The sequence below is a fragment of the Leuciscus leuciscus genome (genome assembly GCF_965113295.1).
Source record: "Leuciscus leuciscus genome assembly, chromosome: 15".
Taxonomy (NCBI): Eukaryota; Metazoa; Chordata; class Actinopteri; order Cypriniformes; family Leuciscidae; genus Leuciscus; species Leuciscus leuciscus.
Window position 1 is genome coordinate 33,066,075 of NC_138739.1, and position 17,796 is coordinate 33,083,870.

At 38.8% G+C, this 17,796-nt stretch overlaps 1 protein-coding gene across 2 annotated transcripts in view; it reads left to right on the forward strand.

Annotated features, from left to right (window-relative positions):
• Positions 1-17,796, forward strand: part of crebbpa (CREB binding lysine acetyltransferase a) — a 49,329-nt gene that overhangs the window by 22,600 nt on the left and 8,933 nt on the right. Inside the window, exons 3-19 of one of the 2 annotated variants that reach the window (XM_082138284.1) lie at positions 3,562-3,726; positions 3,815-4,058; positions 6,613-6,726; positions 8,240-8,494; positions 9,135-9,228; positions 9,339-9,476; positions 10,623-10,740; positions 10,853-11,021; positions 11,273-11,335; positions 11,424-11,536; positions 11,882-12,061; positions 12,169-12,408; positions 14,210-14,356; positions 14,634-14,814; positions 15,449-15,567; positions 15,698-15,937; positions 17,184-17,272. In XM_082138284.1, coding sequence (XP_081994410.1) covers positions 3,562-3,726; positions 3,815-4,058; positions 6,613-6,726; positions 8,240-8,494; positions 9,135-9,228; positions 9,339-9,476; positions 10,623-10,740; positions 10,853-11,021; positions 11,273-11,335; positions 11,424-11,536; positions 11,882-12,061; positions 12,169-12,408; positions 14,210-14,356; positions 14,634-14,814; positions 15,449-15,567; positions 15,698-15,937; positions 17,184-17,272 — 2,669 coding nt within the window. The remainder of the gene's footprint in view (positions 1-3,561; positions 3,727-3,814; positions 4,059-6,612; positions 6,727-8,239; positions 8,495-9,134; positions 9,229-9,338; positions 9,477-10,622; positions 10,741-10,852; positions 11,022-11,272; positions 11,336-11,423; positions 11,537-11,881; positions 12,062-12,168; positions 12,409-14,209; positions 14,357-14,633; positions 14,815-15,448; positions 15,568-15,697; positions 15,938-17,183; positions 17,273-17,796) is intronic. The other variant, XM_082138285.1, reaches the window with a different exon arrangement.

Here is a 17,796-nt window from a genome sequence, read left to right on the forward strand (position 1 = left end):
TCCCGGCTGAAGCACTTTTTTAAATCTATGAGAATAATATCAGCCTAAAGATCAAGAGCAAGTTAAAGATATTCATATTAATAAGTTGAGAGTCTTATGTTTATTTGACGGTGATTTCACATTTCTTGTTTGTATGAAGGCTAAATGCAAATCAAATATTAACAATAATGTATTTGTACCATTTTTATTTCTAAAATATTATATCGTTTTATAGAAGGAGATTTCAGAGACTTGGCAAATACATTTTTCAGAAGTTTGTAGACACAGACATTCGTTGTGGGCGTTCTTGGCAGTTTTTCCTGAGGCTTTTTATATTGTTCATATCGATATCGGAATTATATCGTATCGGCCGAAATTAAGAAATATATCGTGATATAAATTTTGGCCATATCGTCCAGCCCTAAGTTAAACATACTTCAGCTTTTGTTATTGGCCACATCAGTGGCATTTTTAAACCGATGGGCCATTTTAAAGAAGTCTGTGGGAGTATATGAATCTCGAGCGCATGTAACATTTGTGTACGTTAGTGTCCAGTTACAATGAAATATTTTTACATATTAAGAACCTGAAGTCCCATTCACACACCAATAACGATATAACAAAACTATATTAGCATCCACACCAATGCATGATAACGTTCTGTTTATATTTTCTGCCAGTTCAAATGCTCAAGCTCTTTCAAACAGGATGGATTCTGATTTTATCATTTATCAGCTGGAACAATTTTTCCTAAAATTTATTCCGCAAATATTGTTCCTTGTTACCTTTGAAGTTGTGTTGTGGACTCCACTATCCTCATAGAAATAGAATGATTATTAAATCTTTAGAGATATTATTTATAACGTTAGGCTTGGTGTGAATGGGTCTTTAGATCTGCTGGGAAAGGGAATCCTGGCTTCTCCGGGAGAGAGAGAGAGAGAGAGAGAGCATGTGTGTGTGTGTGGATGAGTAAGCAGAGCGAGTAGCGTGAGAAGTGTGTTGGTGTGCATGAATGAGTGAGCAGAGAGGAGGGGCTGTTGGTGCGTGTGCCACCCGCTGGCCTCTTTTATCTGGTTTGCTGGAGCGATGTCAACAGAGGAGAGTGGACGGCCGGCACGCTGCCGGAGATCAGCACAGGGAGAGGGAGGGGAGTCTGTGTGACGGGGAAGACATGCATGCTCAACATCATATTGAGATGTGAAAAATGTAGTAACGCTTAGATAAAGATTATGCATTTTAGATCAGTGCAAATGCTCACGGTATATGAATATAATGGCCAAATTAAGTGGGGTTTTTTTCATAGAAATGTCCGTGTATTGTGAAGATTTTTAGTGCCATCACTGAATAAAATTCATTGTTGATCAAAGTATTATCGTTAACTAAAACTAAAACATAAACATTTTAGTTAATAGAAATAAAATAAATGCTAACTGAAATTAAATAAATATATATAAAAAATAAACTTATTTTATTTCAGCTAGTTTGCCAAAGCAGCATTTGTCATTTTCATTTAGTTAACCTGGTGTAAAACTGACATAAAAAAGAATAAAAGTTAGGCTATATAGACAAATAAAGACTATAAAAACAAACTTAAATTACTAAAACTTTCAACTTAAAAATATATAATAAAAAAACTCATAGTATCTCAATGATACTAAAATAACACATAATTGATTGTTTTCATTATTAATAAGGATATTTATTTTGAGATATTCTAAAGATTAAATGTAAGTGTTATTAAATTAAGGAATTTTAAGTGAGCGTTAACTGTAAAAAAAGGAGAAATGAACATTCATGTTGAATCTTCCGGATTGATAAAAAAATTTAATCTAAAATCACAGAGAAAACTATTATCGCTGTCAGTTCATATCATTTAACTAATTCATCTGTAAGGGTGCGGTGACACTTTGGCAGAATTTTGTGGACCGAAAAGGTCCATTGTTGTCAATGGTGAGGTGATGTATGAAGCACAGCTCACACAGAAGTCACTTTCAAACAAACTAGTTTTCTGTTGGTTAACACGGCATGTTTGCATGACTTTTTGCATGTTACATGTTTGTAACTTTGCTTTTCATTTATTACTTAAACAGGGTTTCCCATACATTCATTAATTTGTGGCGGCCCGCCACAATATCAACGCTGACCGCCACGGGTTGATTCCGATTTTTTAACTATTTAATATGGGTAAAATTTTATTTTATTGTAGAGCTGCGCGCAGCTTACTCCCTCCCTCCCTCCCTCCCTCACAAACTGACAACAGAGGCACGAATAGCCCCTCCTCTTCAAGCACGATCTGAATCAAAACATGAGCATTCGTTAGTTAGAGGACAGATTGTTGCCGGTGCTTAATGCTTATTCCCCCAGCGAAGATTCCAGAATCAATCCGGAGTTGAATGGTTAGTATAATGAACACCGTTGCACAACATAACTCTGAGAAGTTAGTCTATGTTAATCGCTGTAGCGTTTCCATTTCAGATTCGCGCAAAACGTTTGCGTTTTTTATTTATTTATTTTTTATATCGATAAAAAACTATTGCGAAATGACGGCGTTTCCATTAACCGATGTTATGCGACTAAAACGTCATTTTTTCCTCTCGCGATCAGTCATTCCAAAAATAATGGCAACGGACATTGGTAGGTTTATATATATCACAGCCACCAGACTAGACATTATTATTATTATCTCCAGGTTCAGGTTGGTGTGTGATGGTTTTTGTCCACCTCAATCTCCAGGTTTGTGTGTGTGTGAGCCTGTGTGTGTCTGAGTCTGTGTTTGAGTGTGTGTCTGTGTTTGAATCTGTGTGTGTGTCTTTTTGAATGTGTGAGTGTGTGTGAGCCTGTGTTTGAGTGTGTGAGCCTGTGTTTGAGTGTGTGTTTGTGTTTGTGTGTGAGTTTGAGTGTGTGTGTGTCCACCTCCAGGTCCAGGTTGGTGTGAGTGTCCATCTCCAGGTGTGTGTGTGTGTGTGTGTGTGTGTGTGGTGTCCACCTCCAGGTCCAGGTTGGTGTGTGTGTGTCCACCTCCATCTCCAGGTTGGTGTGTGTGTGTCCATCTCCAGGTGTGTGTGTGTGTGTGTGTGTGTGTGTGTGTGTGTGTGTGTGTGTGTGTGTGTGTGTGTGTGTGTGTGTGTGTGTGTGTGTGTGTGTGTGTCCACCTCCATCTCCAGGTTGGTGTGTGTGTGTGTGTATGAGCAAAATTTGCAACAAGAAGTCTGTGGAGCAGTCATAGAAAGTGTAGCAATGTCTTTAAGTTATCTGACACTAAGTGTTGGCAATGGAAATGTGTACTTGTCAATTAAAATATATGATATATTTAACCCTTTTGTTGTGCCTTAATCACCCCTAAACATCCGGTTTCTTTCTGAACTTATGACATAACCGAGAGAATACTTGCCGAGATGGGTATTTAGACGGGTATTTTGCCAATTGTGCGTGTATGTGTCCTTTCAAGGGCAAGGAAACACAAAAGAGGAATCAATTCAGTGTACGAGCGCTATCTGAAACTGAAATTTTAGATGTGATTCTGTGTCTGGAACTTCTGATGACTCCCCTGGAATGATATTTCCATTTTTCTTTCGTTTGTAGATGGGCATGGCAGGTGGCAACAGTCCGTTTGGTCAGTACCAGGGTGGAGGGACACAAATGGGCACGACTGGCGTGAACGCTCAGAATAAAGGCGGCCTTCCCAACAGCCTGCCCCCGTTTCCAACGGACCTAAAAGGAGCGACGGTCACCAGCGTGCCAAACATGGTGAGTTTCCCATCATGCACACAAACTGTATGGAGCTTGTAGGCCAAAGTTAATCCTGTGACGCCATCGCCCGTTCTCTCGCCCGCAGCCTCAGCAGCAGCAGGTGTCGGTGGGGATGGTGGCGGGTCAGAGCGTGTCCGCGGGCCCCACGGCCGACCCGGAGAAGCGTAAGCTGATCCAGCAGCAGCTGGTTCTGCTGCTCCACGCCCACAAGTGCCAGCGGCGCGACCAGGCCAACGGAGAGGTGCGAGCCTGCGCCCTGCCCCACTGCAGGACCATGAAGAACGTCCTCAACCACATGACACACTGCCAGGCCGGCAAATCCTGCCAAGGTGAGTCGACATTGAATGAGTGTCGCACGCTGCTTTTGACCACAACATGAAAAGTTGTGCTGATAGTGTCACAGAAGGGCGATATTATAAAGTTGCTAAACAGAAGGTGGCAAGAGTAGACAGCAGACAGCAGACAGTAAACAGAGGAAAGGTTTATCTATTTTTCTCAGATTCGAATTCGAACTAAGACTTCTGGTTCCTTAATGATTCCATTCAGATTTATTTTAGTACTTATAAGTACTATAAGTATAAGAAATGCAATTCCATTGCCAAATGGAGAGATTAAAAATGTTAGTTTGTTTAAAAACAAATTTTTTAAACAATTCTTGCAAAAGGTGCACAAACTTTTAACTACCTTTTTTTTTTATTATTAATATAATTAATGTTATGTTAATTTTGTTCATATTTTGCTAATTGATATTCATTTTTGTAATACATATATTCATTAACTGGAATTGATCTTATAAAAAATATAAACAAATATGTGTGCAAATTTTTTTATTTGTGGTATTTTATACAAATTAATGAAGAATTAATAATGTGAAGAATTACATGCATGAAAACAAAATATTCATTAATTAAAAATGTTTCTTATTTTCATGCATGTAATACAATATTATTTTCATTCAACATGAAATATTGATTAAAACGAGTTCAAATCTTAAAAAGGAACAAGTTGGGTTTGGAACAAGCGTTGCGTGAAGAATGATTTTCATGCAGAAAATTGTGTGTGTGTGTGTGTGTGTGTGTGCGCGTGTGTGTGTGTGCGCGTGTGTGTGTGCGCGCGTGTGTGTGTGCGCGCGTGTGTGTGTGCGCGTGTGTGTGTGCGCGCGCGCGTGTGTGTGCGTGCGCGCGTGTGTGCGCGTGTGTGTGCGCGCGCGCGTGTGTGTGTGTGTGTGTGTGTGTGTGTGTGTGTGTGCGTGTGAGAGAGAGATAATCCATTGAGGTGTGTCTGCTGTATTTTGTTGGTTGAGGTGTGCAGTAGCAGACCTGCTTTAATCTGCTGTCTGTGCTCTGTTTAGTCTCAGCGAGAGCGGTAATGAGATGTTTTTTGTCTGATGTGGGGTTTGAAGCATTGTGTGCGTCAGACGAAGCTGCAGCGCTTACACCTAGCTTTTTTAATAACATCCGATTTAATGGCACATTCGAAAGTCGCCCCATTGAGGTTTGTTACCACCACAATAAATGTTTGTGCGCTTGCGTAGTTTATTTCTGGCCTAACACTTTTCGGTTCACAACTAGGAACGTTTAATTCACAAACACAGGGAATTTCCCGAGCAAATGCTCAAATATAATAGTCCATTTAGAGAGAAACTCTTGCCTTTATGGTATAATGCAGTATTAAGGAGTTGGCAAACAGCAGGAGAGTGCTTGCGGCGGCCCGGTGCTGCCCGGCTGCTTTGCTCTTAGTGCCGTAGTTGTTGTTGGACCCCGGAACACAGGGCTTCATTTCAACTCAAACGCAAGCGTGGTGCCAAACGTACCTCCACGCTGCCAGCTCATTTCCTGTTGTTCCCTGCCCGCGGTGACACCCGTATCTCTCTCTCTCTCTTGGACTCCTGGGGAAAGTGAACGTCTATAGAGATCATTCTTAAAGCGTCATGTTCTTGCAGACAGTGTTTAAAGCATCCTGAAGGCTCTCTTGGCAGAACTCGCTTCCTTTTAGTGCTTGCACCTCATTCAAACCAGTAAATCACAGCAGCAATAAATCATAATTGTGTCAATATTGGAAACGAGCAATGTGACGACTTGGTCGCTGTCTATGATATAAAAAAGATACTTGAGTTCAGTAACTAACTATATTTACTCAAATACTGTACAGCACTGCTTTGAAAATACTTCATTTTGGAGGTGACTCTATGTATTTGTGTTTTTACAATGGGGTCATTGTGTCACACAAGGAAGCTTAATTTGAAATTCAATTGAATTTACGAAATAAAAGACAAGTAAACAAGAACAAATGAACAAATGAAAAAGCAGAAGCACAAATAAATGCAATACAATAAAAAAACAAAGGAAATGCAGAGTGCTTTAAGGTTTTCAGGTTGGACCAACAGTATTCAGGTACAGGAATACTACATGAATTGAATGTTTCAATGTATAAATTAAATACAGATTCATTCTTCTCGCTATCTTTTGTTGTTTGATTAACATTAACGACACAGACAGCAGCAGGTAATTAGGCTGCTGTCACTTTAAGAGCTAATGCACAGATCCAATATACTGATACACATGTATTTTCTTTCTCAACTGTTAACGTTCTCATCAAAACATCATGTTTATGTGAGTACTTGCCAAGACGGGCATTTTGACAATTTTGTGCATTTCTGACCATTTAAGTGCAATAATCTGTGAAAAAGCACTCAGTTTGGTACTCGTGAGCTGTTTGAGAGGCAGCTTTGTGTGTGCTACTGAATGCTTTAAAATCCTGTCTGTGTTTGCGTCTGCTGCGTACAGTTCCGTGAAGACCTGCTCTCCCACGGGACCTTTTTTGCTCCCAGTTTTGCAACATTTGTACTTTGGCTCAGGCTTTCTTCTCTCTCTGTCTCTGCAGTGGCTCACTGTGCTTCATCGAGGCAGATCATCTCGCACTGGAAGAACTGCACGAGACACGACTGTCCCGTCTGCCTCCCGCTGAAGAACGCCAGTGACAAGCGCAACCAGCAACGTGAGTCTTTCCTGCGTCAAACATCCGCCTCTTCTTTACTTCACTACAACATAAAATAATTATGTACAGTTAATAATTCTGTATTTTTATGTTAAGAATTATTTATATATTTACACTACATCTGAAATGATAATACTAATTATGTATTATAGTTGGATTTAGTTTATTAAAAAAATGAAATGTCTATGAAAAAACAAATGGAAGCTTGAGAATTATAAATAATGAAATATACAATGATGACAATGATTCAAAACTGGCTCATATTTGAGTTTCTTCAAAGTAGATTTGTCTAGATTCCAGCTTTGCACTCTTTGGATGTTCTCTCAACAAACTTCTTGTCATGCCCATGTGAAAAAGTACGCTTTAGCATACTTTTAAAATAGTACTTAGACACAGTATACTTTAAAAAATACCCTTAAGTAGTGCAAAATTAATTACATGTTTCAGACACTTAATTACATGTTAATTGCCCTCAAATGAGAATGTTTTATGGTTTAAATAATTTTTTAATTTTTTTATTGTTTGACATCTTTGATGACATCTGTTGAGATTTAAGATGACATTTATTTGAATTAATTATAGTATTTATTTGAATTAATTATAGTATTTATTTGAATTAATTCTTGAGAGAGAAAGAGAGATGAGATGCGTGTGTGAATTACCTGCATCTGTTCAGAGTCTCTTTTTTTTTTCTATTAACAACGAAGCTGTGAGTTTAATTATCAGAATAGCCACTATTTTATTACCAAAAGTCGCGGGACAGCGTTTATAACAAGATTCTGTGCTCCTGAATTTTTCTGTGTGCGCACCGCAACCTCCGTTCTTCTACAATCAAGTGCACTACTTTTTGACAAGCTTTAAACAGTATCCAAAACACTACTTTTTCCAAGTTATGCTTTAAACAGTATCAATTAAAATAGTTGTAATCACTGTTTATATTTGTCCACAGAGCTGTTATGAAGCATTTAAACGTTTAGATCAAAATTCTGAATTAAAACAAATTCAGCTGCATGGTGTTTTCTGGATATGTAGATATTCAGTTGGATTCTGTGAGGAAAGGCATCAGTGTAGTTCAGTAGCTGTGAGTGCATGAATGTTTTATGTGGCCCGTGTATGTTTGCTGAGGAGGAGGGGCTCGAAAGATGAGGAGAATCGAGCCGCCCCGCTGGCCGAGCGCGCCGGTGACTCATTAAAATCTCACGCTGTTACAGACCAGCAAACTGCCTCTCCCTCTTCAAAGCGTCTCTCATCATGACTCTGAGAGTGCGAGGCAGCTAAAGTGTTTGTTTTTGCGCTGCGGGATTTACATGTTGGAGAGTCTGTGTTGTGATATTTCTTCCTCATGCAAATGGCGTCTCGGACCCACTCCCTTTCCTTTCTACTTTCCTCAGTTTTTCCCCCACAAATAATGTTTTCTTCCAGATGGCTGGTTTTTTTTTTTTTCATATCTTGTTTGAAATATGCAGATGTCGTCTTCCCAGAAGGCTTCTAACATCTCTTTCCTGCATTACAGCAATGCTGAGTCCCCCCAACGCTGGTCTGCAATCCCCCATCGGGTCGGTCGGCACGGGGCAGCAGACGGCGCCCGCTCTACCCAGCTCCACACCCATCGACCCCAGCTCCATGAAGCGGGCATACGCTGCCCTCGGTCTCCCCTACAGCAACCAGAGCCCCACACAGACCCAGACCCCTGCACAGACGCAGGGCCCCGGGCAGCCGACTGCACAGACGCCACACCAGCAGCAAATAAGAACCATCAATGCGCTCGGTAAACACTTAATTACTTTATTGTAAAGAAATATATTAATAATAATAATAGTAAATAGTAGTAATAATAGTAATAATAGTAGTAAATTGTAGTGTTTGTGTGTATGTGTATATATTATGTATGTATGCATGCATGTGCATATACATATATATTAGTTTATATAAAAATATATAATAGTAGTACATTGTAGTGTATGTATATATATATATATATATATATATATATATATATGTATGTATGTGAAATGTATGTTTATATAAAAAAATATACAAATATATTAATATATATAGTTTATATACATGCATGCATGCGTAGATACGTGTGTGTGTGTGTATATGCATTTAAAAAAAATATAAATTCAATTATTGCAAACAATGTATTTGAATAATATTGTAACCATTTTTTTTTGGGGGGGGGGGGGAATTGAAATATAGATTTTTGTCATTTGCTGCAGATATGGCGTTAAATCATAAATAAATATAATAAATTAAAACAAGTACATACCTGTATATATTGTTAAAATATATGAAATTTGTATATAAATTATATATCAACTATATATATATAGTATTTCATTCAAGTATATTTATTATTGTTATAATTGTATATATGTATTTTTATTTGTTTATTTGTTGTCCAGGGGGTGGTCAGTTGAACCAAATCGGCGTCCCGACATCAGAACAGTCTAAGCTGCTCCCGGATGGCACCATGTCGTCAACACTTAACTCTAACAAGTACGACACGGACACACACACCAACCAAACCACACCCCCAGCTCTTAATTGCTAAAAGTTGATGTTTTAAATCTGTTTGCTAACTAAGTCTCCTGATTCCCCTGGCGCAGTCAGCTGATGCCGGACGGCACTACGGTAGGCAGCATGAGCAACCTGCCCACAGCGGCCCCTCTGTCAGCCACCGGTGTGAGGAAAGCCTGGCACGAGCATGTCACTCAGGACCTCCGTAACCACCTCGTACACAAACTGTTAGTAAAAGCTGCTCTTGCACTATATAGATTTAGTCACACTTTAGTTTAGGGTTCAGTTCTCACTATTAACTACCACTTTTGTCTCAATAAACTAATTTATTATTAATAGTTAGTAAGGTAGTTGTTAAGTTTAGGTATTGGGTAGAATTAAGGGATGTAGAATATGGTCATATAGACTAAGGCGTTAATATGTGCTTAATAAGCACTAATAAACAGCCAATATCCTTGTAATATGCCTGCTAATACGCAACTGGTGAATAGTGAGAATTGGACCCTAAACCTAGTGTTACCATATATTTTATATATATTTTGAATATTTTTGCTCACCAAGGCTGCATTTATTTAATCAAAAATGCAGTAAAAACAGTAATGTTGTGAAATATTATTACAATTTAAAATACGTTTTTATTTTAATATATTTTAAGATGTAATTTATTCCTGTGATCAAAGCTGAATTTTCAGCATCATTACTCCAGTATTGCACGTAACAATTTATCCAATAATTGATTTGTTTTTCCTTATAATAAAAATGGGACAGGAGACATGTACAAGCAAAAATGATTTAATTTATTTGAATACAAAAAGTGTGCTAGGTTTTTAAATGATCTGTTTATTTGATAATTATGGAATTATGTATATTACCATTGGATTAAATGCACTATGCAGTTTTATTTTGTGACCAAAATAAGCAGATACAAATAGGTTCTTCATTACGTGGGACTTTTAATTATTAGTTTGAAATGATGACTTTTTACAGTAAGTACATCTAAAACATATTACAGTACAAACACCATAAAGTAAACAATGTCATAATTCATCAAGAGTAGATCACAAGCATTTACTGGGCATTAATACACAGTATTTTCTGAAACCTCGAGCTTGTAGAACTCGTTTTCACTTTGAAATGTGCAGCAAATCATTGCCTATTGAAGTTTAATATTTACATTGAGCCGTATTGCGATTCCTGTTTCCGTGACCAAATTTAAGACCTCTTAAAGTTTAAATAAAATGAAGGCTTCAGCTATATCATTTATGTATATTTTACATTTAATCAATGTCCTGTTGATCCAGGGGGCTTGTTCTTTGTAATAAGTAACTTAAACTTAGAAAAAAAAACATAGTTTTGGTCTCTGTGTGTTTTAGTGTGCAGGCCATCTTCCCTACGCCAGACCCCGCCGCCCTGAAGGACCGCCGTATGGAGAACCTGGTGGCGTACGCACGGAAAGTGGAAGGGGATATGTACGAGTCCGCCAACAGCAGGGTGAGCGCAAACCAACAGTCAAGCTTACACCTCATCCTAAAGGCGGATAAAGTAAAGTGAAAGTTCTTCAGTGCTGTTGATTTTAATAACGTAGTCTGTGTGTGTTGTACAGGACGAGTACTATCACTTCCTGGCGGAGAAGATCTATAAGATCCAGAAAGAACTGGAGGAGAAGAGAAGGTCTCGATTACAGAAGCAGATTATTAACCAGGCACCCATGACTGCAGCGGGACAGCAGCCACCGGCCCTCAACCAGCCTAATGTCATGGGACCTCGGCAGAGTGAGTCATGGAACCCTTAATCTCTCATTTATGCTATATTATCACCAAATATTGGATTCAATCGTTTTGTCAATTGATGGAGAAGTTGTTATAGCCTATGTGAGTAAGTTTTAGTCCAATGTGATAACATTAATTAGCAGGGAGAAAAAACCCTCCCTTTTTGGGTCAAATAACCTGAACACAATATAAGGTTAAAAACGCACGAACTTTGCCAGTTTTCTGATGTCATTTTGTCTCGTCCCTCTCTTCAGATGGACCCGTGCCTATGCCTAATGTGCCAAATCAGATCATCAATCGCATGCAGGTGTCTCAAGGTACTTCGCCAGTCCCATTCGCCACAAATCATGTCTGGGAAACATGAAACTCTGTGTTATCAATCTTGTGTGATGTGTTTTCCAACAGGGATGAATCCATTCAGTGCAATGCCCAATGTGCCGATGTCTCAGGCTCCCATGGCAACACGTGCTGCCTCTCCGATAAACCATCAACAGATCAACATGAACCAAGTCCCTACGGTCAGTCTTCATTTCTGGCTCCTTGATCAATCAATCAATCAATCAATCAATAAAATGTTATTTATATATCACTTTTCCAAACAAATCAATGCAGTTCAAAGTGTTTTACAGCAAGAACAAGAAATTGACACTAGGATTAAAATAAGACCCAATAATAGATTATAACAATTACATTAAAAGCATAAAATGGAAAATCAATAATTATAAAAAAAACAAAACAGGATATGAGTGATGATTAATTTAAACATGTACTAAAGTTAATGTACTATTACAAGAAAGCCACACATCTCGATATTTTCTGACCACGCATCTCATTGTATTTTTCTCGCCTTTTAATTTTTTCAGATAAATATGTCTCCCACGCGAATGCCCCCAACGCAAGGCATGCTGGGAGCTCACGCTGGGAACATGGTGGCGCAGACGCCCAACCAGACGCCGTTCATGGCTCAACCGCAGTTCCCTGCCAACACCAACACCATGAACGTCAACATGGGCCAGCCCAACGCGCAGGCGGCCGTTTCACAGGTGCACACATGCACTCACGTTCCTAAAGTAACCTCATTCCGCATGGCGATTTCCCCTCTTAACATGTTTTGTCCCTGCTTGTGTGCGTGCAATCTCTCCTTCCCCAGCAGCAGCCGAACGCTAACCTCCCCCTGAATGCACTTGGGCCCTTGGGCCCCTCACTAGGCTGCCCCGCGCCCCCTCAGGCTCCACTCCGCGCCACACCACCCCCCAACGCCACCGCCAGCACCACTAACCTGCCAGCAGCACTGCAGCCCAGTCAGGCCTCCACACCCAACCCCACCCCTGCTCAGGGCACCCCGCCCCACATGCAGCCCCAGGCGGAGCTGCCCCTCCCTGGAACACCGGTGAGACCCCGCAGAGCCGTCCTCAAATGACCGTTACCAAACCTAGTGAGCTGTCCCACATAGGCAGCATCCTGACCCAAATGAAACCTTACATCCAACTCATTCAGGACATGGACATGAACAGAAATGTTTTAGGCACCACACAAATTGCACTTCATATGAAACTAGGGCTACATGATTTGGAGGAATTAATTGCGAAAAAAAAAGAAAAGAATTCTCCCTTTTTCTTTGTTTTAAAAAATAAATAATTCGCAATTTAAAATGTGTTTTGTTTTGAAGAGGCCAGGTTTGCTATGCTTGTTTGTAGGGCTGCACAATTTTGCCCAAATATTTTTATATATCAATATGACTATAAAATAATAACCCTAAACCAGAAATAATAATACTAATAATAATTATTATTATTACTAAATAAAATATTAAAAGAACAGTATTATTGTGATATTTTTCTGTAAGATAAAATCAAGTACTCACGAAAAAATAATATAATTTTATATTACGGTACAACTGTAAAATTACAGTAATATTTATGACTGTCTTAAAGGGATAGTTGACCCAAAAAAGTGAACATTCTGTCATCATTTACTCTCCCTCAAGTTGTTCCAAACCTGTATGAGTTTCTTTCTTTACAAAAGGAGATATTTTGAAGAATGTGGGCAACCAAACAGTTGATGGTAGCCATTGACTTCCATAGTATGAAAAAAAAAAAATAAGACAATGGGGTCCATCAACTGTTTGGTTACCCACATTATTCAAGATATCTCCTTTTGTGTTCAGCAGAAGAAAAAAAACACTCATACAGTGGAACAACTTGAGGGAGAGTAAATGGTGATTTTCATTTTGGGGGAAACTGTATCTTTAATATCTTCATTTTCAAACGGTAAACCACCAAGCTTTTATTTTGGTCAATTTATAGCACTCTCTGGTTAAATTTCAGTAATAAGGATACAAGGATACATGAACTGCTGCATGATTTTTAGACGAAAGCCAACTGTGGTTTCGCCTCGCGTCGCCTGCATCCAGGCCAAAAGTTGCTCTTGAACACACTGCAAAGACTACAACAAATGGCCAACTGGCAAGTACGTCCTGCGCCTGCGTGAGGGGAAATAACTCCATACCAGCAGGTGGCAGTAGTTGTTATTCGAAATTCGTTCTATTCCTTATTCAAAAAGGGAAACCGGAAGAGCTAGGACATAAAGCAGTGCTGGTTTACCTCTTGACTATCGTTTACCATCGGTTTCTTGCTTCGTAACTTCCATTTGTCTTTTTGTGTACTAGTTCACTAAGATCACTGTCACCGACATGCTTCGCTACCGATTCAACATGCTCGGTTGACCAAAAAGCTGCCGACGGGTCTGACTAGTGCTGACGATGCAGAACACATTTAAAAAAATTAAAACACAATGTGTACAGACACTCAACGACGGCCTGACATTGGCCAACGGCTTTGTGTGTTACGGCCTTTAATGTTCAGTAACTTTTGCAGTTATTCAGCAAATTTTTGTGGCCGAAATCCAGTCATTTTAATAGCATGAAATCAAGATGGTAAAAGATTCCCCCATTCAAATTTCGCAACGGGTTCAAATCATTCACACATTCCGCTGTTGGAAAAAGGCTCAACTTTGACCTTTTAGGGAAAAAGGCTGAACTTTGACCTCAGTAGGCCGCTCACTAGGTTTTGGAACCAAGTTATGTTATTGTTATCAAGCAAAACCACCAAAAATGAGACAGTAATTTTTCAGTTTTAAGACAAATTTCAAATGTTTTAAAGGCAGTAAATCAGACGCTCTCTCTCTTTCAGAGTGGTGAAAACCGTGTACCCACTCCAGCATCAGTAGCCAGCGCCGAGCTGCACTCCCAGCATGCCGTGCCTGACGTACCGCTCAGTGACACTAAAACAGAAGAGCAGGACTATGACATAAGCATCAAAACAGAGCCCAAGATGGAGGTGTGTATTATATTTATATATGTATTATATATTATATTCAGATTTCTGAATAATCATGTGAGCCTGAAGACTGGAGTAATGATGCTTAAAATTTAGCTTTGAATCACAAGGAATAAGTTACATTTTAAAATATATATTCAAATAGAAAACATAATATTGTAATTTTTCCACAATATTACAGTTTTTACTGTATTTCTGATCAAATAAATGCAGCTTTGATGAGTATGAGACTTAAAAAAAAGTGTCAGATTCTGATGATTGTTCTGGTCTCTGTTAGACGGAGGACGACACAGGCTCCCTTTTGGTCAAAAAGGAGGAGCAAGAGGGGTTGGAGGCCAAGCAGGAGCCAATGGAGGCGGAAGACAAGAAGATGGACTTGAAGACCGAGACCAAAGAGGAGGATGAAAGCAGGACAAACGGCACAACGTCCTCTTCACCGCCCCAGTCTCGCAGGAAAAGTATGAACCTATATTTCTCTTCTGTGAGCTCTACAATTCTCTCTCCTTGTAGGTTTTTTGTTGTTGTTAGTTTCATTAAAGATACCATATTATACCCCTTTTCAAAGTCTTAATTTTGTTTTTGGGGTCCACTAGAAGAAGAGGTTTTCATGTTCAACAATGTTAATTATTTTTCACATATTCTCAATTGTTGCAGCTCCTCTCTTTCCAGTCTGTTAGTAACGTTCTGTTTAGTTTCTGTCTCTATGAAGCCCCTCCTTCTTCTGAAAAGCACAACGTTCTCTAATTGGTTGACCACTTTGGCCGTGTTTGGAAAATGTCACGCCCCTTATCATAACCATGAGTTTCAACACACTACTAACTAACTCAACCAGGCGTCGCCTCTTTATTTTGCATATGCCTCGGACAGAAATTATTTAAATGAGGAATTATGTGACGTGTTCGTTCCTGGAAGAAAACTCAAGACTACAATGGAGGCATTTCAGAGAGTTCAGAAACAGTGAGCACTGATGTAGAGAATGACTCTTTCTGGAGTGACTTGGTGCTGCATTATGCACTAAAGGACACTATAAATCCTCATTAATCTTTTGTCTGTCCCTGTCTTTTGTGTTTCCTGCTCTCTCTTTCTTCTCAGTCTTTAAGCCGGAAGAATTGCGGCAGGCGTTGATGCCGACGCTGGAGTCTCTGTACAGGCAGGATCCAGAGTCTCTGCCCTTCCGACAGCCTGTGGACCCGACACTTCTGGGCATCCCTGTGAGTCTTAAATGCATACGTGCTTGCATCTCTGTGAAATGACTGGAAAATATATCTAATACCCAAGTGTGGAAACTGTACGAGTACATATTTGACTGAATTATGAAGGTGTTTCCTTTCCTGCCTTCAGGACTACTTCGATATCGTGAAGAACCCCATTGACCTGTCCACTATCAAGCGCAAACTAGACACGGGTCAGTATCAGGAGCCCTGGCAGTACGTAGACGACGTGTGGCTGATGTTCAACAACGCGTGGCTGTACAACAGGAAGACATCGCGCGTGTACAAGTACTGCTCTAAACTGGCGGAGGTGTTCGAGCAGGAGATCGACCCGGTCATGCAGGGCCTCGGTTACTGCTGCGGGAGGAAGGTGAGATGATCACTGACTTTCAGCTCCGATTCTGTGGTCATATTAATTCCACAGATAATAACATAAAGTAATAATAATGTGCAAATAAATGTATTATTGAATACAGAACTGAACAATAACACTATTGTCTTGTAAGAGCTGCTGTACTGCAGAATTGAAGGTTTGCATATATGATTCTGTTATTTTCCTGTTATCACTGTAAAGCTGCTTTGAAACAATCTGTATTGTATAAAATGCTATATAAATAAAGGTGACTTTACTTGATTTTTTTAAATAAATGGTACAGTTATATTGCTGCGCTATTATTATTAATAATAATTATAAATGTGCTAGTAAATATATGTAGCGTGTGTGTATTATTGTATAATAAATGGTTATCCAATAATATCTCTCCACAAAAGTAATAATGGTAATAATAATAATAATAATAGTGTGTGATTTTTAAAAAAAATATATATTATTGTTAAATAAATGGTTGCTTTATAATATCTTCACAAAAATAATTCATAAAAATGATTATAAAATATCAATAATGTGTAGTAAAAATAATAATAATGTGCAAATAAATGTGTATTAAATATATCATTGTTTAATAAATTGTTATCCAATAATATTTTTCCACAATAATAATAATAATAACAATACTTATGTGCAAATAAATGTATATTAAATATATAATTGTATAATAAATGGTTATACGATAATTTTGCCTGACAATAATGATAATGAATGCAAGCAAATATTTATTAAATATTTTAGAAATTGCATAGTAAATGGTTATACAATATCTTTCCACAAAAGTAATAATACATTTATATTAAATATATTATTATATAGTAAATGAGTGCGCAAAAATCTCTCCACAAAGATTATAATAATAATGATAATCAGTAATAATGGGGAAATAAATATACTATTAAACAATTACTGCAAAAATTTGGATTTATGGAAATGTAAATGTAAAAATAAAGTGAATATCTAACACATTACATTTTTGACATGCCGTAATTTTCAAAGCATGTTATCCACTTGCCAACATACTTTTGGTTCAGTTTTTGTGGTGCAAGTAATAGTAATACAACGGTAGTTCCATTATTGTCATATTTTCAGTGCAACTGTTGAAGAACCTCGAGTATTTTTATATTATCTAGTCAACTGACTCATTCTGGTCATCAGTACACAAACTGACATAAACAGGGTTTTCCAGTCATGTTTCTAAACTCCCTTTTCTCCTTTCCTCCAACAGTACGAGTTTTCTCCTCAGACACTGTGCTGTTACGGGAAACAACTGTGTACGATACCCAGAGATGGCACGTATTACAGTTATCAGAACAGGTAAGACGACACGCTTGCCATTCCTTGAGGTAACATCCATGTTGTCAACAGCCTTAAACGTTTAAGAGGACACTTGCAATTCAAGCAGATGTGCTCCCTGACATGTGGTGTGGTTTTTAGTTTTGTGTGTGTGCGGTTTGGCACGGAGCGATAATTATTAATTTTTTAATTCGTCAGATCATACACTGGTATTAAACTTCCCTGTGTGGATATGTGTACGCTAGCATAGTTTACTCTCAGGCCTGTTCACATGTATTTGCTAAACATTCGACGGCATTCTCGCTCTCAACCCCCTCCCCCTTTTCTCTTTCTTCACGGTTACTCAGTTTGAAGTCTCCAGCCAGTCTTAATTTATTGGCAGTTGTAATATTTGCACTGGCACATTTATGAGTTTTTCTTTTTGCTGCAAATTGCCTGCTGCCTCAGAACAAGGCTCCCTTGCACCCCCTGTAGCAAAGAGCATGTCACTGGCAAACAGACACAGCCACTCTCGCTCGCTTATACACTCACATCCACTGAATTTG